The sequence below is a fragment of the Periplaneta americana genome, chromosome 1 (genome assembly GCF_040183065.1).
Source record: "Periplaneta americana isolate PAMFEO1 chromosome 1, P.americana_PAMFEO1_priV1, whole genome shotgun sequence".
Taxonomy (NCBI): domain Eukaryota; kingdom Metazoa; phylum Arthropoda; class Insecta; order Blattodea; family Blattidae; genus Periplaneta; species Periplaneta americana.
In genome coordinates this window covers 63,423,910-63,448,958 of record NC_091117.1, presented here as the reverse complement: position 1 = coordinate 63,448,958, position 25,049 = coordinate 63,423,910, and the positions used below count along the sequence as shown (strand labels likewise).

General features: G+C 34.9%; 1 protein-coding gene across 1 annotated transcript in view; it reads right to left on the bottom strand.

The window, feature by feature from the left end:
* Positions 1 to 14,216: 14,216 nt before the first annotated feature.
* Positions 14,217 to 25,049, bottom strand: part of LOC138696370 (facilitated trehalose transporter Tret1-2 homolog) — a 165,564-nt gene continuing 154,731 nt past the window's right edge. The window contains exon 6 of the mRNA XM_069821245.1: positions 14,217 to 22,814. Coding sequence (XP_069677346.1) covers positions 21,996 to 22,814 — 819 coding nt within the window. The 3' untranslated portion in view covers positions 14,217 to 21,995. The remainder of the gene's footprint in view (positions 22,815 to 25,049) is intronic.

Genomic DNA, 25,049 nt, shown 5'->3' with positions numbered 1-25,049 from the left:
GATAGATGCCTAGAAGACTTCCACGGATGTCAGGATGGCATTCTCGAATAATCTCGCACGCTGCTGCTCCCCTCCTTCACCGCGCGTAGCCATGCCCCAGGAGGCAGATGCGCGCGCAACCCGCCCAAAACACGGCCGACTTTGCACTTCCTTCTGCTGGTCGTGAGTTCGAATCTCACGTCGCTGTCACAATACTATATGTACAGTTTTGTGTTTAATATCAGTGTTTCTTTGTTTTATACTGCTCCTATGACACCGGTACATTATTTGTTTTCGTAAATGATCGGTTATCTGAAAAATCAGTTACCCAAACACCTCCCGTCCCCAATTGTTTCGGATAATCGATGCTCTACTGTAATAATAATAATAATAATAATAATAATAATAATAATAATAATAATAATAATATCATCATCATCCTTCAAGTGTTAGATCCCAGTGGATCTGTTACGGTTTCTTGCCAGCGTTTCCTAGGTCTTCCTAAATTTAATAATAATAATAATAATAATAATAATAATAATAATAATAATAATAATAATCATCATCATCGTTGCATGTATTGGGCCTAGTGGCCCGTTACGGTCTCTTGCCAACGCTTGAACGGTCTGCCCAAGGATCTCTTGCCCACAGGATGGTAATTTAAAATTTGGCGTGGAATTCTAGAACGAGGCATTCTGATGACATGTGATCTCCAGTTTTGTTTGTATTTCTGTAGGTATTCCATAATCGGTTCAATCTGCAGTTCTTTCATAATGTCAAAATTTCTAATGTGATCCATCCTCGCGTATCCCGCTGTACGACGTATAAATCTCATTTCTGCCGCCGTTAATCTTTTTGAATCGATATTACGAATCGTCCAAGCTTCACTACCAAAACAGAGTATAGGTCTGGCCAATGTTTTATAAATTCTGGTGCGCGTGTGTTTTTGTACTAAGGTTGGTTTGAATATCTGATAATTATCCCCATTGCTCTGTTGAATTTAATAATTTTCTCATTGAAATCTTTTTCTTCTTCATATGAAATTTGGTAACCGAGATAACTAAATTTTTTTACTTGTTAGATGATCTTATTATTGATGCAAATTTTGCTACGGACTGGTTCCTTTCCTAAAAAAGCCATCACTTTAGATTTGTCAGTTGAAATTTCCATATTGAAACTTTCTGCCATTTGATTAAAGTTGTAAACCAAACGTTGTAAATTATCTTCTGAAGTTGCCATAAACACTATCATCAGCAAATAATAAGTTATCTATTTGGGACAAACGACTTATCGGTATATTTCCATGTGGTTTCAATCCCCATTCCTTAACAATGTGATTCATGTATATTATAAATAATAGAGAAGATAAACTATAACCCTGTCTCACTCCTTGATTTATTCGTTTCCATTCTGAATATTTGTTTTCAATCCTAACCTGTATATGATTATTATTATAAATATTGTAAATAGCTGCTATTAATTGATTTGGAATACCATCATGTGCTAAAATATTTAATAATTTGTTTCTACCTACTCTGTCGAAGGCTTTCTTCATATCAATAAATGCCAGGTGGGTTTCAATATTAAATTCTCTATGTTTTTCGATCAAAAGCTTCAGTGTAAAATATCCATCTGCGCATGATCTGCCTTTTCGGAATCCATTTTGTGCTTCATTCAATGTATAATAATAATAATAATAATAATAATAATAATAATAATAATAATAATAATAATAATATCTAGTATTGTGGTTATTTGCCCCACGCAGTAGCTAGGAAGTCATACCTTGACAAGCGTTACGAAATGAGCGCTGGTTCGAATCTTCATGGGTAAGATACTGTATTATATCAGTTGTGTGTCGGATCCCAATCGCACACTCAGCAGGCGCAAATATCACGCAACTACAGCACTCGCAAATTGTACTCCCGTGTGTCGCTGTTTCCGTTCGTCAACGAGATGCCCATGCCCTTTGTAACATCAAGATACAATTATTAAGCTAACGGTAATTCAATCTTCATATTCTCGTAATGACCACGAGATAAACAATTTACTCGCAATCTACATGCCAACTTTAAATCGAATTCATTATCAATGAGAATTTCCATTGCACGCGTGTTTCCAGTTTAAGGCTGGTTCACAATAAGCCGAGAACCGAAACGACAACGAGAACGAGAACGGAAATAATGTTAAAATAAATGTATTTGAACGTGAGCATTCACAATAGTAATTGTGAATGCTCCCATTTCAAATACAATTATTTTAACATATTATTTCCGTTTTCGTTCTCGTTGATTTCCGTTCCCGGTTTGTTGTGGATCAGGCTTTAATGAAATCATTCGAACATTAGGGCCGGGAACTCTCTTGCGACAAGCGTTACAGAAAGAGCGCTGGTTCGAATCCTCATAGTGAAGATATTTTATCAGTTTCGTGATGAATTTTGGAAGTTACAGTAACTCAGTAACGATTTGTTTGCATTTCCGGCGCAAAGAATTGCGGTACTTTGGATATCCACGGACTCTGACCTGAAATGAATGAATATGTCATCTTGTGCATAAGTGCCTATTTTTGTCACCTAAAATACAGTTTTTTATGCCTAAATATTATAAGTATTAGTATGTTTATGTAAAAATTTCAACACGCTTGGGGTAGGAACATTTAAAATAAGTCATTTTAGGCCAGTGTCCGTGAACAGTGAGCTCAGCTCACTGGCCTGAAACAGAGTCCGGCCTGAAATGAATGAATGTGCCATCTCGGGGCGAAGTGTAGAACTTGGATATTTTGCTATTCCTCTCTGCGTACTTCGATGGATAAATGCAAGTTGAATATCGAAGATTGGTTTTCTTGTCAGAACTCACTTTCAGAAGTATATTTTAAGCAGATTTGAAGATTAAGAAATAAATTAACAAATTAGGCCTACACCAAAATAAAAGGAACCAATCACTGCACTCACACACCTACTGGCACTTATGCCAGAAATAGTGTCATATATGTAAATATATATTTATTATTATTTATGTACAATGGCTGGAGAGGGCATCCTGCACGTATAAGATCCTGAAACGGCCTCTGGCTCAAAGCCAAAAAAGTCAATAAACAACAAGTCCACACCTGTGGAGTAACGGTCAGCGCGTCTGGCTGCGAAACCAGGTGGCCCGGGTTCGAATCCCGGTCGGGGCAAGTTACCTGGTTGAGGTTTTTCCGGGGTTTTCCCTCAACCCAATGCGAGCAAATGCTGGGTAACTTTCGGTGCTGGACCCCGGACTCATTTCACCGGCATGATCACCTTCAAATCATTCAGACGCTAAATAACCTAGATGTTAATACAGCGTCGTAAAATAACCCAATAAAATAAAATAAAACAACAACAACATTAAGAAACCGTTAGTTATTCTAACGAAATGAAATTGTTGTAAAGTTTCGTGATAGAGGCGTATTAGAATGCTTCGTAACTAATTTAAACAATATCAGTGGCGTGCGCAGAATTTTGTAAAGGGGGGTTATTATTAACCCTTAAATTCGCAATGTATCCTATAGAATACAACAGATTAATAGGATATATATATAATTTGAACTGGTAATGGAAATTACGGGAAAATGGCTGGACGGATTTTAATAAATGACCCCTCATTTTGAAGCTTGGAAGTCAAAGTTTTTCGGAAAAATAGTAGTTTTCAGTGAAATATCAATTTTTAAACATAATTTTCCTATTTTCCAAAATACATCTGTCGTCAGTTTTGAGAACTAGCTAATAGCATTCACGGACGACTTGATATACCCTTCGCTTTTTTTTGTGAAGGAGAAGCGAAGCGAGCATCAAGTCGGCCGTGTTGTATTTCAGAATAAAACAAAACACACACTACAATAAACAATATTACACGAAGGCCATGATCTGCAAGAATGCTCACATATTTAGAGCTCAAATTAAATTGGTTATTAAAAACTTAACTTACTAAAAATAATTTACAGGTTCGATTCTGTGGTGTGTAATTTTCTGGGTTCAGCTGTGTATTGGATATTAAAAACTACAAAACTTGAGGTGGTTTGATGGCATTATTACCATTAGAAATGAAATATTATTGTAGTTACTGCCATGATGTGACTATTTTTCATTAATTATACATATTAATGCTATATTGATGATATGAAAGTGAAACGTTTTGGGGTTATATAAGTAGATGTAGAGAACAACTTAAATTAGATTTTGATTTCTATATTTTACTGAGTGGCGGCTATATAGTATATATAGTATATGTTACTGAAAGCTATAAAACTTACGTAAGATAATAATATTATTAAAAATAAAATATTTTTATAATCATTAATAAAGTAGGGTTGGGTCTTTATCATTTATTTAATGTCGGTGTGGTGTAGATATTTATATGCGTGGTTCTCTTCAGTATTGGCTCGAGAGAGAGTATCTTTCATTATTATGAAAGCAAATAACTTTCAGAATGTCTGGTATTGTTCATTGAAAATAAATCTGAAAAGTGTTTATTTGAACGTTTAATGAACTTAGTTTTCAGCATTTGCTGCACAAGCCACTAGTATGCTATAATTTTAATAGTACAATAGAAAAAAATAGGTAGGAAAATTATTAACATCTCACAATATTATAATATTGTACGACATATAAAATATGGACATTGCGATAGTTGTTTTCTTTACAGTCCGATACGGTTTAATAAACTAGTGTGAGAAATGAAGTTTTGCCAATTTAAGGGTTACATTGTTGAGGTTGGTTGTATCTCTTCTGATGGCTCTACTAGACGTGCTGATACGAGTATCATAATTGATCGGCAGAAGGATAAGGGTGTCATTCTTGATCCCACAATCCGTTTCGAGATGCATGAGCAACAGCCACAAGAGGTGTGTCGTGAAAAACAAGTCATATATGAGCCTTATTGTCAGCATCTTGGAGCACAATACCACATCACACAGTGGACAGTTTCTGGGCTCATGTTCGGTGCCCATGGCACGATCCCATGAGAAACTTTAAATTAACTTAAGCAATTTAAAATTTCTGATGCAACGATTGATGCCCTAGGATCTCATGTGTTAAAATCATCCTTAGCTATAATTAGTAATCATTTGTACTCAAAAAACTTTTATTGTAAATGATTTCCTATGTTTTCGTATCATTTATCTTAATGTTTTCCTTTTTCCTTTCAAATTGTCACACAATTATTGGTTTTAATGATTATTCTTTATGAATTGATTAGTAGGCCGATCTTTTCGAACCCTTATTTAGGGCGTCTTTTTTTTTTTGTAAACATTATTCACTCTCCTATAAAGCTAAATTTTATATATATATATATATATATATATATATATATATATATATATATATGTATATATATATATATATGCGTATGTGTGAATCTAGATCATTGTTGAATTGTTGTGTGCAAGTATTCTTATTTAATGAATCACTAATTACGTGTTAAAATGTATTACGTAACTCGAAGCGTATGATTGTCAGTTATAACTTTTAATGTAATGTGCTCTGTTGTATTGTACTAAATGCAAGTTTTCAAATTAAGTCTTCAAGAAATGCAGAAAAGTATTTAAAAATTCTTTTTCGGTATTTTAAATTTTGTGTATTATTATTATTATTATTATTATTATTATTATTATTATTATTATTATTATTTATTTTTTATTTTATTTATTTACCAGAGCTTCCTCAAATTAGAGGCTGCTATTAGACAAAGAATACAAAACAATACAAGAACAAATAGATGATCAAAGATAACAGAGTAAGAAAAAAGGTAAACAAGTACACAAACAAACAAACAAACAAACAATGGCAGTTTACAGAATAAAAAAAAGTTACAAGTAAAGAAGCAATGAAAGCTAATAAGAAAAAGAAAAATGATAATGGTGGGTATATACTATGTTACCGTATATTTATTAATATTATACTATGTTCTAATAGAACATATTCATGGATATTCTTACAAAATCTTTGAAATGTAATTTTTTCACGGCCATCCAATTTTTAACAAATTTTAACGTCTGTTTAATTTTGTATAATAAAAAAGGCTTGTGTCATTATTACACTTGCACAATAATCATATAAAATAAATAAATATATTTAATAAATAATTGATAGGTAAGAAAATTTACATGACAGGAAAAGCTATAGAAATAATAAAATATATTGAAATAAATAAAATGCAATTCAATACAATAATGGAACATGGAACTCGCCAAGGATGGAGACTGAAACTGCCATGATGGAGTGGTAGGACTATGCCTTATGTCGATGTATATTTTATTACACTGACAATGAAAAATTAGAGAAGGAAAAACGATTATGAATAAAAAATACTCAAATATAAATGTGTCATTTTTTTTTAAGTTCGAGGGGGGAAGCAACCTTGCGTACGCCCCTGAGCAATATAATGAAGTATAATTACAATTATTTACAATGTAGCCTGCTAATGGCGTTACCGTTAATAGTTGCATAAATGTTATTAAATTATCATTCCTAAGTCGTGCACACTATTCAAATAATATTCGTATACGAAGATTTATGTTGTTTCGAGTATTATGCACAAAAATTTTTTTATAGTGCCAAAAAGTAAGCTGAGTTCATTTAATGGTTGAAATATATCTAATTAATTTTCCGTAAATATAGAAGATACAGCTATTTGTAACATTACATTTTTCATAATATAATTTTACTAAATACTGAAATCGGTATTTAAAACTTATACAAATTTTACTTTTTATCAGTTGCTTGTAATGAGATTATGAGAGTTGGCAACTATGAGTCCCAGGCCTGTTTGGAGTAGCCAGACCTAAGGAGTCCTAAAGTTGACGTCATATTGTCATGAATAGAGCTAGGATTTTGATGACCTATAAATCATGAAAAAATGTCGTAAAACAATGCATTTATTGCCTAAAAATCTTTCAGAGATGCCCTTAAAAATGCCCCAAAAATTGATCTCACATAATTGACTTAGTAGGAAAAGAGGTGTTGTACTACTTAATATTTAGTAATTAAATTAAATTCTAGTACAAACATTTAAGTTTATTTAATTTTACATAATTTTTTCTAAGTAGTACACTTTAATTATTTTACCTGATGTAATTTCCATGTAGTCCACCACAAGGCCACTCTTATCCGAAATTAGCAGGTATAGAGGAGTCTATATTGAAGGGGAGTTTGATCCATTACATGGGGTGTACTACATTAAAATGACAATATTTGTGTGGAAAAACGATTAAAATAATATACAAAATAATGGATATTAATGAACAAAATATGTAGAGAAACTATCAAAGGAAATAAACATTATTTTACATTAATAATGGGGATTTATGGCCAAAATTAAATGAAAATGCCTAAAAACTGACCGAATAAAAGAAAAAAATGTTTTTCTGAGTTGAAACAGGCAAAAAATGAAAAAAAAATGCCCTAACAAATAGTCTTAAAACACTTGGTTTACTACATAACATATAAATACTAAAGCAGCTATTTTTCTGGCTTACTAGAAAAAAGATGCAATTTCAACAAAATCCTAGCCCTAGTCATGTTCGATCCTTAATTGCAACTGCTTTAAGAAAAAAAGTCTTGGATAGTAGAAGAGGAAGTTTTTTGCCTTGCTACTAATGGTTCTTCTAGACGTATTGACATCATAGCGTATTCCCAGACTACCAAGCAAGGATATATAATTGATCCTACCATAAGGATTGAAACGGGAAGTAGCCAGCCGGAGGATGTCAATAAAAAAAGATCAACATTTATCTGCCAACAGTTGATTACTTCAAAGCAAAACACCAGCTTGAAGACATTGAGGTGATTGGTCTTCTTATTGTAACTCGTGGTGTGATTCCCAAGTTCTTTGAAAGCTTCAGGAAGACTTTTGAACTACCACACTTACTGCTGATATCATAACTTCAGTTTTGAAACGCTCTTGCCAAATTCTAAGTCATCATATTCACTCTGTTTAATTTTTTTTATTTTAATTTTCTTTCTACAAAATTTATGTAAACATTTAATATTGTAAAATTCATGTAGAAGAGAATACTGAGTCCTTCTGGACTACCTCCAATGGGAGACAGTTATTATTATTATTATTATTATTATTATTATTATTATTATTATTATTATTATTATTATTATTATTATTATTATAAAATAGGAAGCGTAATTTGTTCCAGGAGACAAGATTAAGAGCTACTGAAGTTTTTAAGCAAACGACGCACGTCCATCTAGCAAGCGGAGCATTTGACTGATGGCTCACGCGACTCTTGTTTCTCGAAATGAGGCAGAACAAAACCTGGACCACTTTAAGAAATACACTAATATACAATATGATTTAATTATTTACACTATGTACACTAGAACACACTATTTTTACTACTTACACTACCATAAAGGATCTAGGTTTACATTGATCAAACATTATTTACACTATTAAGCTTATGCACAGTGTTGTATATTGTAATGCAAGGTATTTTATTTCATAATACCATAGTTACTTGTTTTGTAAATTGTGTACAATAGTGTAAATAATGTTTGATTAATGTAAGGCTTCATTCTTTATGATAGTGTAATAGTGAAAATAGCGTATTTTAGTGTACATGTGTAAAGGGCTGTCAGACAGTGGCTAATTTCAAAAGGCGATTGTCATGAAGACTGTTTTTCCTGTCTAGAGTATTATCTTTTTTCAAATATTATTTTGTACAATATTTATTTTTAATATATCAGATTTTCCTTCATTATGTTAATCATTCTTTCGATCCAAATTGTCTTATTTAACACTAAATTGTAATTGTTTAAGTCTTACGATTACATGTAACTAAACATATCTAAATTTGGTATTATTATTATTATTATTATTATTATTATCATTATTATTATTATTTTCTGTATTGATGTTATTTACATTTGCTGTGTACGTCTAACTGGTTAAGTGGAAGAGCAGCTGTTATGGCCTTAACTCTGCCAATAGCAGTAAAAATAAATAAATTAAATAAATGAAGAAATAATAATTTAAAGGTCATCGCAGTATCAATTTTTTTATTTTATTGGGTTATTTTTAGACGCTGTATCAACATCTAGGTTATTTAGCGTCTGAATGAAATGAAGGTGATAATGCCGGTGAAATGAGTCCAGGGTGCAGCACCGAAAGTTACCCAGCATTTGCTCGTATTGGGTTGAGGGAAAATCCCGGAAAAAACCTCAACTAGGTAACTTGCCCCGACCGGGATTCGAACCCGGGCCACCTGGTTTCGCGGCCAGACGCGCTGACCGTTACTCCACAGGTGTGGACCGCAGTATCAATCTTTATCACTAGAATGCATTGTAAACAGTCTGTGATGTCTAATTTTGAATCATGACTAGAACGTCAACTACAGCACAAACAAGATGCAAGTGTTCCCTGATAGTACCTGTGGCACGCGGAAAACATGACGTCACGTCAATATAGTCTATGAACAACTAACCTCATGTCCGTACGCCCTGGAACAGAATATGGTCCTTAGCCATGAAGATGGAAACTGTAGGCCTATAGATTTACAATCTGCTAAACGTGGAGATGTAAAGAAATTAGTACACGCTGGAATAGCGAAGTCTCCTAAACAAAATCACCATAAAAATCTAAAATATCTCGATTTTGAGCTTTGTTAGCTGAAGTTTGTTTATGAAAAGAATTGGAATCTGTTGAGTGATAGTTCTACGAGGTTTATAAAATATAAAGGGACTCTAGAGAGAGGTTTAATATAATCAGGTTTTTCTTGTTATTATATTTTTTACCATTGCTCCATTATTTCTGCATCTTATAGGCCTATAACTTGTACAACTACTGTAATAAAGTAGGGAGTTCAATAAGGAATTACACGTACAATAACATCAGATGTCTTTATCTTTGGCAGTTCTACGCATGGTTAATGAATATGTCATTCCCTAATCTGAACTACGTCGCTGACTATTATGGCTTGATAAACTGCTCATTACATGGCATTTATTACGTTAAAGCCTGCAGTCACTGTTAAATCAGCTGATAAAGTAAATTTTCACATCTTATACAGAAGCTTTATCTAAGTATTGAACGTCTCTTGAACTTTGAGCCGAAGTGTAAGAGCTGCTTGGAAAAGTACTCTACTTATATAGAGAGGGTACCTTCCTGGGACAATCGATGATTACGTTGCTGTTTCGTGTGCAAGTTAGGGCCCTCCCTGACAGGTCGGTGCAGCAGCAGTACAGCAGCGGTACATTTATTTGAACGATGTACAGCACTGGACTCCCTCGCGGTACGGCATATCTGCGGCATACATGTGTTTTTTCTCTGTACCACTCCACTGCACATTTTCTAAATTCTCAGTAGTTATTTAACCTTCTAAAGGACATGAAGTGACAACACTATTTCCTAAACGTTATTACAGTACTGAGGAGTTTTAGTAGGGTGCGCGAGTTCCATTCTAATACGATGAAAGAGTAATGGAACCGAGAAAAATTCTCTCCGGCACCGGGATTTGAAACCGGGTTTTCAGCTCTACGTGCTGATGCTTTATCCACTAAGCCACACCGGATACCCATCCCGGTGTCAGATAGAATCGTTTCAGTTTAAGTTCCAACTCTTGGATTCCCTCTAATGGCCGCCCTCTGCACTACGTCATAGATGTCTATGAACGTAGGACTGAATAATAATATATATAATATATCCCTTCTAATAGTTATTACGAGACTTCGTTGAATTGCCACACGCAGCATGCAATCAGGTTGCCGATGTACGGTAGTATAGCGAAGGTGAGCGACCGCCCGGTAGCGTAGTATAAGCAGTTCATGTTAAGAGATGTGACCGGTCCAAATAGATAGAGCAGCTACAGCTAATGTATACCTATGTAAGCACTTATTTTTGCATTACTGTGGTTGGAATAGTCAAAGCTTAACATGTGTTCAGTGTAGACAAGAATTCAATCAAACATACTACAATGAGAGTGTTGCTGTTCCAAATAATTGCCCCTGGAATACCCTTACCCCCGCAGCCAGTCTTGACCCGTTGGGGAACGTGGTTGGATGCTGTTAATTATTATGCAGAACATTACAGCAAAATAATGGAGGTAATTGATGCATTGAATAGGACAGACAGTTCCGCTGTTGCAGCTATAAAATCATTGCCTTCTGAACAGCTATTGGAAGATATTCTGTTCATTGATTCTAATTTTAAAATAGTGTCCAAAAGCATCATTCTGTTAGAATCGTCTAAACTACAACTCTCAGAAGCCCTTAATATAGTGGATAAAGTATCACAAACCGTTATCCAAAATAACAATTCACTAATTTCAGAAAAAGTGAAATGTGAGTTGAGAAACATTATTGCTAAAATTCTGCCTATTCACAACCTTCATATTATAAATGATGTACTATCAGGTCACGACAAGACGTCTGAAGTTGGTGTACTAAAAAGTAGTAACTTTCCGTTCTTCAAATATGCACGTATTACATCGTGTGATGTTGAACGTACATTTCCCAATATAAAAACTGTTTAAGTGACCATCGGAGGAGATTACTTTGCAGTCGCTCAAAATGTACGTAAATCTTCAATGCAGTGCACATATTCAAGAATGATGTGAGTATCTTACATTAAATTTTAAGAGTTAATATATCTCACTATAAAATAACTGTGTATTTACATGTTTAGATATTTCCTACTTCAAAGATCATTCATTACATTTCTTGAATGCAGGATACAGGTTTTATTGTAACCGCAGTATACTGCTCAGTGTTTACATCAGAGGCATACTCAATCCTTTGCACGTCCCCTTCTCATACAGTCTATACTGCGTGCTCAGTAAACCTTGCGATTCTCGTGGCAATTCCACGAAGTATAGTTATTACTTATTACCAAATTTATGAAATAGACTTTGAAATTTTTTTATAGAAGGATCGCTAAGTTATAGCACACCTTTATATGGGGGAGGGGGTCATCATGTTGATAATACTTTGTACTGTACGTATCAAATAATTTAGATTATAAATTTCAAGTTGATACCATTTATACAGACATGACTACAGAATTTGACAAGGTTGACCACAATATTCTTTTGTCAACATTAAATAATTATTTATTGATTTTCACAACAAATATTAAAATTAATAATTTCGTATTTAGGAAATAGACAACAATATGTTAAATATCATCAGTCTGAGTCAAATATATTTACATTGTTATTACTTCTACTTAGAATTCACAGTGAATTGCAAGTGATAAAGGTTCAGTTATCAAAAACTCATTTTTCCTCAAGTGTGTGATCGAGTGAAATGCAAAGTATACTCTCCTATTTTATTAGTACGCAATTTAGATCTGGTCGTGGCAAGTTTGGAGTTTATTTTGAACGATTCAAAATTAAAACTACAAATATAATTGCAAATTGTGCTTTTAATCATTTTGGATTTATAGTTAAACCTTTAAATAGAGGATATCATTGGATAAATCCTGCTATAAGAATAAAGGTATAAAGTATAAGCAGCACTGAAGAAAGATAAAAATATTAACGTATACATAGTTAATCATGATCAACCAAGAATCAAAGCGCTTCTGTGGAGATACTCAGTGTACGGTTGGAATGTCCTTATTTTATGTGCAAAGACAATACCTGACTGCGCATGCTGTAAATTGTCTCATGACTTATGAACAACGTATATGTAAGTTTTCCAAAAGAATTGTTGCTAAAAACGCTTCATTAAATTCATACACCTCATTATATTCAAGGCTTTAATTTAATTACTTTAATTAATCTAAGATGTTTATTTGTTGAAATGTTTAGTTAAAACTATAACCCTAATAAGTCCAGCGTTGTGACTGAGGGGTTAGCGAGTCTAACTCCCAGCGGTCCCGAGTTCGATTCCCGGTCAGGACGAGTTGCCTGGGTGAGTTTTTTTTCGCGGTATTTCCCTCACTCTTATCATCTTCGCCACTTCCTTTCCTCTCCCATCATCCTTTCCTCATCATCTCGTTTCTGGTTATTCAAATCACTCTACAGGCGGCCTCCCGGAACTACTGGCTCTCTCGACCGGCCTCCGTGGAATGTAGCTAAACGAGCACCCGAGGCGGATCTACTCGGGGAGGAGTTTCGCCTCGGACCGACAGGGGGGCCTTAGGGGAAGTTGCCGAAGCAGGAATGGTATATGGATTTTTGTTGGCTGTAGGAACCGGTCGTTAAGGGAGTCATGTGGTTGGGTTGGTGCGCGTAGGGGATCTGTGGCACGCAACTCATTCCATATTGAGGGTTAGCGCAATAGATCTCAACAGGTCGTAGTGCTGGGTCATCCGTGCCGCCTCACTTGAACTCCATTCCATTCCATAACCCTAATATTCTAAATGTAAAATAGGGTTTGTACATTTTGAATAAATACTACTAAATGAAGATGTACACTACCGGTCAAAAGTTTTCGATCACCTATCACAACCTGTGGTTAAAACAAGAATTTCGTTATGAATATTCTATCATATCATAATGCTAGAGAGAGAAAATATTTATTTTGTTGGTCTATTTAGTTTTTCCGATGTGTTTGTACTTTGAAATAAAGTATATAGTTGTTTTCATAGCTGATAGAAAAATTTTGATCGGTAGTGTAGATGTGCTACTTTCCTGTAGAATTCCTTGGATTTTTGTCACTATTTCGTCATTTTAATGTGGTCTCTTACTTATTTACTTACTGGCTTTTAAGGAACCCGGAGGTTCATTGCCGCCCTCACATAAGCCCGCCATTGGTTCCTGTCCTGAGCAAGATTAATCCAGTCTCTATCATCATATCCCACCTCCCTCAAATCCATTTTAATATTATCTTCTCATCTACGTCTCGGCTACCCCAAAGGTCTTTTTCCCTCCGGCCTCCCAATTAACACTCTATATGCATTTCTGGATTCGCCTATATGTGCTACATGCCCTGCCCATCTCAAACATCTGGATTTAATGTTCCTAATTATGTCAGGTGAAGAATCATTCCGAGGCTTATTTGAAGGTTTCTGAATGACAAATAACTATTTTCCATTGCAAGTATGGCATAGAAGCAAAACTAGCCTGCCTTTAGCCTTTATTTCAATGTTCTTCGCTGAAAGTTATCTGTGATCATTATTCCCACAAAGAAGCACTTGCGACTCATGCTCACAGAAACAGTTTGTTATTGCTATCTTGTATACAAGATGTACATACGATGCTTTTTGTTTTTGAGCATAAGTCTCAACTTGTATACATGACTTGGAGAAATATAAACAATGAGATATATTTAACAATAAGTTTTATTATAAAGATTTGTGTATACATTAAAGAGATCAGCGTAAGTAAATAATGTTCATAAATAATTATGATTTTCATATATCAATTATGCACACACATCACATTAACGAGTACAGATTTGAGGCCCACACATTCACACTAGCAAAAATAGTATCTTAATTTAGTAATATTCGAGTACATGATACAAAATACGATTTAATTTGAAACCATTCTTTAAATATTTTTCCTAAAATATCTTCTGTGATGTAATAATTTATACGATGATTTTCTGTTCGAAAATTTATGGTATAAAAATATACTGTAGTAACTTTACCACAAAATACAAGGCCACTGTTTGTTTTTAATTAAAAATATGCGTTGTAAATGAAACAGTTATGTTAAAAGATTGTGAGTTTGCATTCATATTTCACATTTATGTAACCAAGTTATAAGCTCGATTTTTTTTCATGTCATAACTGAAACATTTAGTTATGAATTGATGAATGTAGATATGCAATAAATATATAAATGCATAATCATAACATTATAAATTAAATGGCATATTTTCAGTCGCTCATATGCCCATACACAATATGGTTTTCAAACAAACCAACGTAGAAGCTTACAATTTTTTTTCAAATCCAAATTTTAATTTTTACTGGGTATATATTTAAACAGCGAAAAATTGACATTTAATATATAAATAGCTTGATACAATATATGACTTGCAATACTATTCCAAAGAACAAAGACTGTTTAATATTAACAGGAGAAAATAATTATGAGAGTCTCAATAAATTGGTATTGAACTGAAAGATATAAAGAGAGTATTATGATATATTGTTTTAGATTAAAGACTTCGTCATTGGACTTCCCTGTCTAACATGTAGATTCATAAAAAGCCTAAATTAGGCTATACTGTTGGCTTGTAAAATCAAGAAAGCGAATTGAAAATAAAAAACATCAAATAAGTTACTACACATTAAATTTCATCTAAGGATTTAATCATGTTCAACGTCATTCGAAATTTTTGGGTATCTGAACGGTGTTATTGATGTAGAAACAACGAAACTGCCAGAGCTACTTTTCGGCTCCATCATCTGGGAAGGCAAAGAAAGATTCTGCCATAATTCGGATCGATTACCAGGAACTCTTCCCCTTTTCCTTAAAGTCTCTGATGATGGAACTGATAAACTGCCAAAAATCTAGATATTTTTGGGTCTATGAAAAAGTATAAAACCAAAAACTTTCGAACCAAATTACTATACACTTCATACGGATTAATTTGTACAAATTTTGCCATTCAGTCATTGAAAGTACTCATGGTGGGATTTTATAACGGATGAGGGTACAGCTCATGCATTTTGTCAAGACACTCGCGATGTGCAATACGGGAACAACGTTTCACTAGAGGGGGTAGGAGTAGAAGGGAAGGTCGGGCGTGTGTCTACAGAGTTCAAGGCAAAGACTAACCAAGTCACCTATAATTCGTAAGTAGACTCATCCGATTTCGTGCGCAGCTCTGTAGGAATAGTGGGGGAGTGTGTGGACATTATGCATGCGCTGTACATCGTTGGGCTTTAATTTGTAACACTGATAGTGGATGAACATCCTTAATCTAAATGCAAGTCCTATCATGACTATGGTACCGTAAACTGGGATAAACTTGTACAGAAAGAAAAAACAAATTAAATAATGATATCAAATGCACCGAAGAGAGATATTTGTATCAACAAAAGCCGCCCTACATAAGGGTTCGATAGATCGGCCTACTAATCAATTCACAATGAACAATGATTAAAAACAATTATGTGACAATTCGAAAAAAAAAACATTAACATAAATGATAAGAAAACATAGGAAATCATTTACAATAAAAGTTTCTTGAGTACAAATGATTACTAATTATAGCTAAGGATGATTTTAACACATGAGATCCTATTGCATCAATCGTTGTATCAGAAATTTTTAAAGTTCAATATTTTTTCTCCATTTTAAGTATTTTTTTTTTATTAAATTATAAGTCACAATTGAAGGGTCAGAGCCATAGTGGGCCAAGCGCCATAAATAAAAAGCGAAGAAAACAAGGGTTAAAATTAAGTTTTTATTATTATAATTTAATGAAACATATAGCAAGTAATTATAAAGTATGCATAATAAAACTATGAGACATATCAGTCTTCATTAAACTGTGGTATTCACTTAACTTCAATCCTTGCTTTCTCGGTTTTTAATAAATGGCGCTTGGCCCACTATGGCTCTGAACCCTTCAATTAGAGCTGATATGATTTAAATCTTTCTTTTTTTGGTCAAGTTTGTCCCAGCGGTCAAGTTTACCCCAATTTACGGTACCGTCAAAGCTGCATCTTAAGAGCTGCATAAAACACAAGACTCTCATACCGAAATATTTTTTCTGTAATACAAGGAAAAGCACTACGTCTTTACGGACAGTGACTGGAATAAATTATACATCAGTACAAAAACTACTAGTACTAGGCCTACTACTATGGGGGATTCGAAAGAAACACATTCATACAAAGTCTTAAATATATTTTTCTTATCTTCTAAAATGTTAATATCTCTTCAGCGGTTGTTTGTACAGAATGTTTACCTTCACACTTCTTAAATGTTCCTAATTCGGATTTGAATACTGCTTCTTCATAGTATTCCTTTGTGCAATTACTTCATATTGTCTTGCTATTGATAACACATTTGAATCCGATATGCGCGTTACACAAGATTACCAGTTTACACTTCATTGTTCTTATGCTGATGACATCACGACAGTAGTCTTTTGTTTCTTTCACTCTTGCATATTTTGCAACGTGAAGTTACTGTTTGTCACGATTCATTCATTATCGCAGTTGAATACTATTGTTCTGTATAGTGTTTGTAAAGCTACAAAATCCATATTTGTCTTCAACGATTCTTCTGTTCGTTTCTTTAAGCACTTCATGTCAAGTTGAGTTTTATGCCTTATGAAATACAGGTTGATCACACGAAATGTGTACGATTTTAATGTGATATGACTCGAAGAGTAAAAGATAGAGAAATGGAAATTTCAGTGTTTTATTTTGGATTATGATGCAGACTTTCCTATCTTGAACGCCCCCCCCCCCTTTCCTGGAAAGACGAGACATTAAGTGGAGATCTGCATGCCAAATAGTCCAGAACAAACCTACGTAGGCCTACCTAAGATTTAGCTATCAATCAGAAAGCGTATATGCAAGGCATATCAAAAGCCTGAACAAACCAAACCTAACCTGTTACTGTTCCTCGGCCTTACGAACACTGTTTAAGGCGATGCGCTACAGAAAATAGTCGAATTTTGATAAATTTTATTATTTTTTATTTTCGCGCTAAAGTCGTAAGGTTTCATAAAAATTTTATCTCAATATCTTAATTATATGTATACCTTTATACAGGCTGTTTCAGAGGTGATGTTACAAACTTTCAGGGATGATGGCGAAGGGCTCATGTATCAATTTGAGATAAGAAACTTGGTCCGGAAATAACCGAGTCGAAAGTTACAAGCAAAAATAGCTGTATGGAAATGAAATAATTTTATTCCTCTCACCTTATTTATGTCTATTTATCTGTACATCTTACACATACTGTATTCATCTAACGTTGTTTACGTTGTATACTTACAGTATTCCATTCAGTGCGCTGTCAGAGGGGTGGGGACAGGAAACTACACTAAAGCAATGCAGATAGCGTAATGTGTAACGACATGGTCGGTCCTGATATGCACGTCTGTAGATAACAGTGTATGTGTACAAGTTGCAGTGTCCAGTCGATCAGTCCTAGTGAAATGGAGGAGTACACGAGAGCGGAATAAGCAGACCTGGTTTTCGAATACGGATGAGCCAATGGGAACAGTAGACAAGCTCACAGATTGTATCGGACCTAGTACCCACGTAGGAGACATCCGGCCCATATCATCCTTCCACGACTGTTCCAAAGGTTAAGGGAAGGAGGGCACGTGGTACCAAATTACAATTCCATTTCCACACAACTATTTTTGCTTATAACTTTCGACTCAGTCATTCCCGGATCAGGGTTCCTGATCTCAAATTGATACATGTCCCTTCGCCATCATCCCTGAAAGTTTGTAACACCACCTCGGAAACACCCTGTATAATTGGTAGAAGCTGTGTTAATGTACGAGTTATGTGTAATAAAAACCATAAAACCTAATTATCTCAAAAAAGAAATTTTCTACGTTTCCAACGACAATAATTCATTTTAATTGAAGGGTTGAGAGCCATAGTGGGCCAAGCGCTATTTATTAAAAACGGAGAAAGCAAGGTTTAAAGGTAAGTGAATACCATAGTTTAATGAAGCTTCACTTGTCATATATTTTTAATATCCATACTTTACATTACTTGCTATATGTTTCATTAAATTATAATAATCAGTTAATTTTAACCCTCGTTTTCTTCGCTTTTTATTTAAGGCGCTTGGCCCACTGTGGCTCAGACCCTTCAATTCTCAGTGGTTAAAGCTAGAGAGATGAAACTTGGCATATTTTTAGTTATTATTACTTTTGTTGTGAAATGGAGCATTTGATTGGCTGTATTCAGCATAGTTTTAGTGCTAGAGAATTATACGTAAAGCAGTATTTTTTATTATTGTGTGAACATTCAAGGATTTTGTTTTACAAATTAGAGTAGTGCATTATTAATGCTCCATTATACAATATGAAATTTTATCTTTAAGAAAAATGTATGTTAAAAAATTGTAATTTTTTTAGAAATAGAATTTTCACCAAGAAAATTACAAACAAAACGAAATAAGCTTAATTTTTTTAAGTGTTTAAGGAAAAAGATTGAAATTTACAATGTGTCATTATGATACTGATTGCATATCCAGTAAAAACTGAAATTCTCTAGCTAAAAAATGGTGAATTTTAGAAAATTTCACGCTAAAAGAACAGCGAAATTCAGTATGTAGATCTCCAATTAACGTCTCCTCTGGAAAATCCGAGCAGGAAGTCCGCGCGTAATTCCCGATACTCGTGTTATCTGGCTTACTGCACGATTCTCGGCACTCGAGAGATCAGCTGTATTATCGCAGTCGAGGTAGAGGTTAAAACAAGAAGTTCAGCTTGAACAGCTCGTGATATTACGACATTATTGACCACTTTTGTTTAGTCGGCAGTGTCAATTTAAATTTGTGAGAAAATTGTGTAGTGTAAATGTCCCAAGCTAGTCAGTTATAGAGATATTGTTTTGAATTAGATGTTGGAGAAGAAAGCAAAGAGGAAAACTATTTTAACAGAAGATAAATTTGATGAAACTGAACATTATAAAAAAGTCCTACGAAATCCCTCAATCGTCTAGCAGCTTGGTATTAGTTTCACGTGGATTCACGTATACACCAACAAAATTACTGGAACTGTGACCGTATAAGATTTCAATGGTTCAAAGACTTGATAATTTCGATAATAGAACGCTAAACTTCAGTAAATTCCTAAAACTGTCGTTACATGAATGCACTCATCAGCTACATGAACGCTCATTACATGACATTCCTAATGTTCTCCATAACGAGGGTTAGTGGTCAACAGTTCATTGAAGGTTGTCTACGAGCAGATGGAGGTAATTTTGAACATTTGTTGTAATTTAAGGTAAGATTAAACGCTGTGGGAGCATTCAGTTACACTCTGTGGTGTAGTTCAATCATGAGATTGAAGAGCAATGTCTGAATGCGTACTTCATGATGGAAGCGAATCACGTTACTGCGAAGAGCGTTGCCAACCCATGCGCTGGAATTTCCCTAGCCATTGCTTGTTTTCTCCCTAGAAAGGACTAAATTTACCCAAAAATGGCAAAATATGTCTTTAACGAAAAAAAAACAAAACAAAAAATAAAACAAAAACGAAAGCTCAGAAAATTTTGCAAGAAACAGAATACACTTGCTATCATATTTTTTATTTTATTCCATTTTTTATATAGAACCCGTAACAAAGATCCACTTCTATTATTTCACTACTTTGCAATAGCCTAAAATTTATTGTTGAGCTAGCAAGTCTATGTCTTGTCTTTGTTTTTATATTATTTACAGATGAAAAACCCTGCCCACAGAAGTAGTAGAGTGCAGTAATATCAAAATATGCTCAACAAAATTAACACGAAGTGGAAATGCCACCGTAAAGTCATTTTCTTTACCTGAGCAATTTCCTCCAAAAATCTTCTGTGTTAGGAACAGTAGTATTGTGCAATAATCGCCATTTCCTGTCATTTTCATTTATCTGTTTTTGTTTTATACAAGGAATAAATTCAGCTGCTACTGAAGCAGTTGACATACCTGTTTTGGCAAGAACAGAATGTGGATGTAATTGCGCCAAGTTTTTCAAATCAACTTCATTCAAATGAAAATTTTTAGAATATTTGGTATACTCTTTCAATCAGGAAACGAGTGTTATGAGCGAGAAAATCTCAAAACACGGTCCAAAAAAATGTTCCTGCAATCAAGCCTAGTTTCCCTATTTCGCGTTTGTTTCCCCTAAATCTAGAGAAATTTCCCTAGGGTTGGCAATACTGACTGCGAAGAAAGAAGAAAAAATAAACCCAACTCAAAAGAAATAAAACCAGTAAAATAAGGAATTACAAGTCATACTAATAAAGACAAAAACAATCTAAAAACAGGAGCAAAATAATAACTAACAATATGCCGGGAAAGGGCCAGTACGGGTTTAGGGCGCTCGAAATTGGAAAGTCCTTATTTTAAATTATTTTTCCCGACGTCAGTCGGGTAGGTAGGACATAAGTGGATGTTTTACATTTATGAAACTATACCTACTGTTGGAAATGAACGAAGATAGTCCAGCTCATACAAAAAAACTGGGAGTAAACTGTAAAGAGTATGATGTTTAATTGAAGTAATTTATAATATTTTACGCTTTTAACTGTGATTTTTCAAAGGTGTGGAGTCGCACTAGGCAATGTCCATGCGTCTGATGAGCGTAGTGAATACGCATAAGAAAAAAACTGATCGTTAGTATAATGAAGGAGAATAAATGCTAGGACTAAGACAAATGTAGAAGAGGGAGAATTAATTAAAAAAATCTGATGATAAAGCTGTAAATGAATATGGGAATGAGGGCAGAAGAAAGAGACTGGGAAAGGTAAAGATGAAAAACATGAAAAGAATGAATATGCAAATAAGAGAAAGCTGAATAAAAGCAAGAGATTGGTGAAGATAGCGGAGAAGAAAAAGAGGGGGTGAGACGTTGAGGATAAAAGAAATGAAAACGAGAAAAATTAAGATAAGAGGAGGAAGAAGAAGGAGGCAGAAGTAGAAGAAAGAAAGCTAACTTGAATTACTCATGATTTTGCATCACTTTCTAAAGTGTTTACTATGTCTGATGTAATCCGTCTGATGTTGAGTAATTTCTAAACTCGATTTTAGGTAAGGACAGTTTCGTGCAGCAGCTTATGTTTTCTTAAATTTTTCACAGATGTTGTAGATCATACGTGAACAATAAAAAAATTGCGCAATAATGAAAAACATGGACTTTAAGAAAACGTATGCCAAAATCTTGTTTGTTCATTTTGAATTTCTCTTTCGCAGCCAGAAATCAACGCAGATCTTATGCAATGTACCAAAATTCGCGTAATGTTCATTCCTATATCTTTTTCTTCGTAAACAGTGTTGCATTAAAATCGCCGTCACTTCATATTATGTTTACATTAAGTCATTGGAATACTTGGCCACACTTGAGCCATCAAGAGACGAAACGCCTTGATAATAATTATTGTACCTATCTACTCCTAGTTCTACGCTTTCGTCGGTCCATCTACATCTTGAGACTTCTTTCTAGTTATCCACAACACATTCTTCTCCGCAAAGTAGTCCTCTATCTCTTCTAAAGATTTTCCTTTCGTCTCCGGGAAGAACAGATACACGAAAATTGTTCCAAATAACGAGGACAATCCAAACATCCAGAACATTCCATGTGATCCCATTGCATTTAACATAGCCGGAAATACTTTGGCGATAAAAAAGAGTGCCAGGTTGAAGATCGCGAATATATATCCGCCGAAGGGTCCTCTGATCTTGACTGGAAGGAGTTCTCCGATAGCGATGCCTGGTAGAACGAAGAAACCGACAGTGTTGGTGGCCACGTAGAGAAGGATCCCGCCTGTAACGATCCACGTGTCCAGCGCCGGGGAAGGAGAGGGCTCTGACGAAGAGACGCGGTAGTATAGGAAGGACCCCACGGCGATGGCGGCCGCCGAGGAACTCAAACCCGAAAATATCGCGAGGGGTCGGCGACCGACCCAGATGAGAAGGAAGCAGGCGAGGGTGATGAAGATGAGACGCACCACAGCGGTCAGCACCGCCGCCAGGAACTTGTCGATGCCCCCCGCCTCGTCGTCGGTCTCAGAGATGAGGTTCACAGCGTAGAAGATGACGAGATAGGTGCCGGATACTATCTGCACCAGGTTGAACACGTTCACGATGGTGATCGGCTTCAGTACCTCAGGCTTGAAGAACATCTTCCAGCTGGATGTATTGCCGCTCAGAGCTTGGCGTATGCGGGCCTCTTCCTCGTTGTGTACGCGGCCCACAAGTTGCTGCAGTTCTTGTTTCGCCTGTAAAATAATATAATGCAGTATGACACGTTAACTTTTGAACATTAAAGAGTTTTCGCATCCTTGTCGCCCGCTAAACAGCTAATGCTATGTTGACGTCACTAGTAACATATTTTCTGACGTATGTTTATATTCGTAAAATTTCAGAAAGAATCGCAAGGGATCGGTGCACGTATTCCTTTAACGTAAGGTTTTATTGTATGATATTTCCCGCTCCGTTAAACATTTATCATGTCGTAGCTCTTATAATAATCAATCAGTCAATCAATCGATCTATCGCATTGTAATTCTTTTAATTGATAGATCAATATCTAAGGAAAGCATAGAAAAAAATTCGAAATGAAAATGTTTTTTCAAAAGTTGGGGGGGGGGGGGAATGCTAACTTCGATGTGAGCTGTTCAGAATAGACATTTACACCTTCAGAAGTAGATAAGCGGCAGATTTTTTAGTTTTCACTTTAGATGGGAGGTTAAAGCGAGAGAAATGTTGAGAAAGAATGAAAATTGCTTTTAAAATTGGTCGCTACTCAAAATCTTTACTGGTTTCCGAGTTACGGCGAGTTAAACAGATGAGTGTTTTCGCTTGGCGGAGTACACAGGACTCAACCTTTTGTATGTTGGAATCTCAACGAAAAATTTTTTCCCGAGCCTTCTTGTACTTCGGTCTGAATAATTTATCCATCTTGAGCTGTTTTAAGTAGATGAATATCATACACAGTGTTAAATCTCAAATGAGAACCATGTTTTAACACCGAATTAGGCCTACGGTAATCTTCATTCACGTACGCGTTATTCGACTTGAGATAGCGGGTCCGCTATTGAAATAATGCAAGGTGAATGGCTCTGATTGGCTCTTTAATCAATGACGACAACATAGCGGGCAAGTAGGATGCGAAAAACTCTCTATTGACATTGATAGTACCGGAACCTTCTTTACATTTTTTAAGTAATGTAATATTTTTAGATCTTTATTTTTTCTATATAACTCATAATGAAACTGCATTAGGACACTGCCTTCTTGATTCAGCGCTGCATTATGATGGCATAGTTTTTATAAACATAGTCTATGAAAAAGGCCATGATTCAAACATATATTTCCAAAGCTCCCTAGTGTGGTTTACAAGTTATCTTCTTGCTAATCACTACTGTGTAATATGGACTTGAGCTTTGGGACAGAGCCTAAAAATTATTTGTTATAATTGGGGCTGAAGAAAAGTATTGATATCAGGGTAATAAATAATTTCTATATACATTGTTTACAAAATACGTTGCGTTGTCGGGTGTCTCTACTGTCTGAAGGAACAGAGAGAGTGAACATCCGACTCTCCTCAATAGTAGACTTGCTTAAGTGACGTGAGGTTGTATCAGAATGCCGAAGCAAAAATCCAACAAAAATCAGATAATAAAGAGGACTGAATTCAGAACATGAGGAAATTATGTTTGACTTAATTGATAATGATATTTTCTGTGAATTTAATATTTGTTCCGAGTTAGTTTATGTAAAACATAAGTAATCCTGTAAATGTATTACTATTATGAGTTCATTCATACGGAGCGGACTGTACAAGCAGCCGCTACCGTAGCAAGTCGAGCGTGCACACAAGCATTTTGTAAACACAGAGCTGTACGTACGGTGCAGCATAGCCTATAACCAACACTTTTTTCAGCCCTAGTTATAATTAAGGCTCGAAAGTTGATGAAATGTTCTGAGACATCACAGATGATGCAGGATGCAATACAAACCCGTTTCGCTTCAACACGAACTAATATAGCCTACTTTTATTTTGCATTTTTTTTTTTTTTCATTTTGTTTTACATTTTTCTGTCTTTGCTCCACTTTTGTTTCATTTTTTTCCCTTTTCTGCTCATGAACAGATTTCTTACGGCGTACTGCCGATTGCTTACTCCTGATGACTTGTATTACGTGCTTCTCCCCATTCACTGCAACAGAACAAATACTGCAGTCGCAGTGCCCGCAGTCAGCATATTGTATTACACAAGTGAAGACGTAAAAATACCGAAAGTAAAACAAAGCAAAGTTCTTTTTATGAGAGTCAGTGAGTGAGTTTGGTGACAATGCAGTTTCCACAGATAATGATAATGATAATAATAATAATAATAATAATAATAATAATAATAATAATAATACATTTATTAGAACAAATATACATATTGCTTTTATAAAAAATCTCTCTAGCATCCCCAGAAAGAGTAGATGGAAGTATACTTGCTATT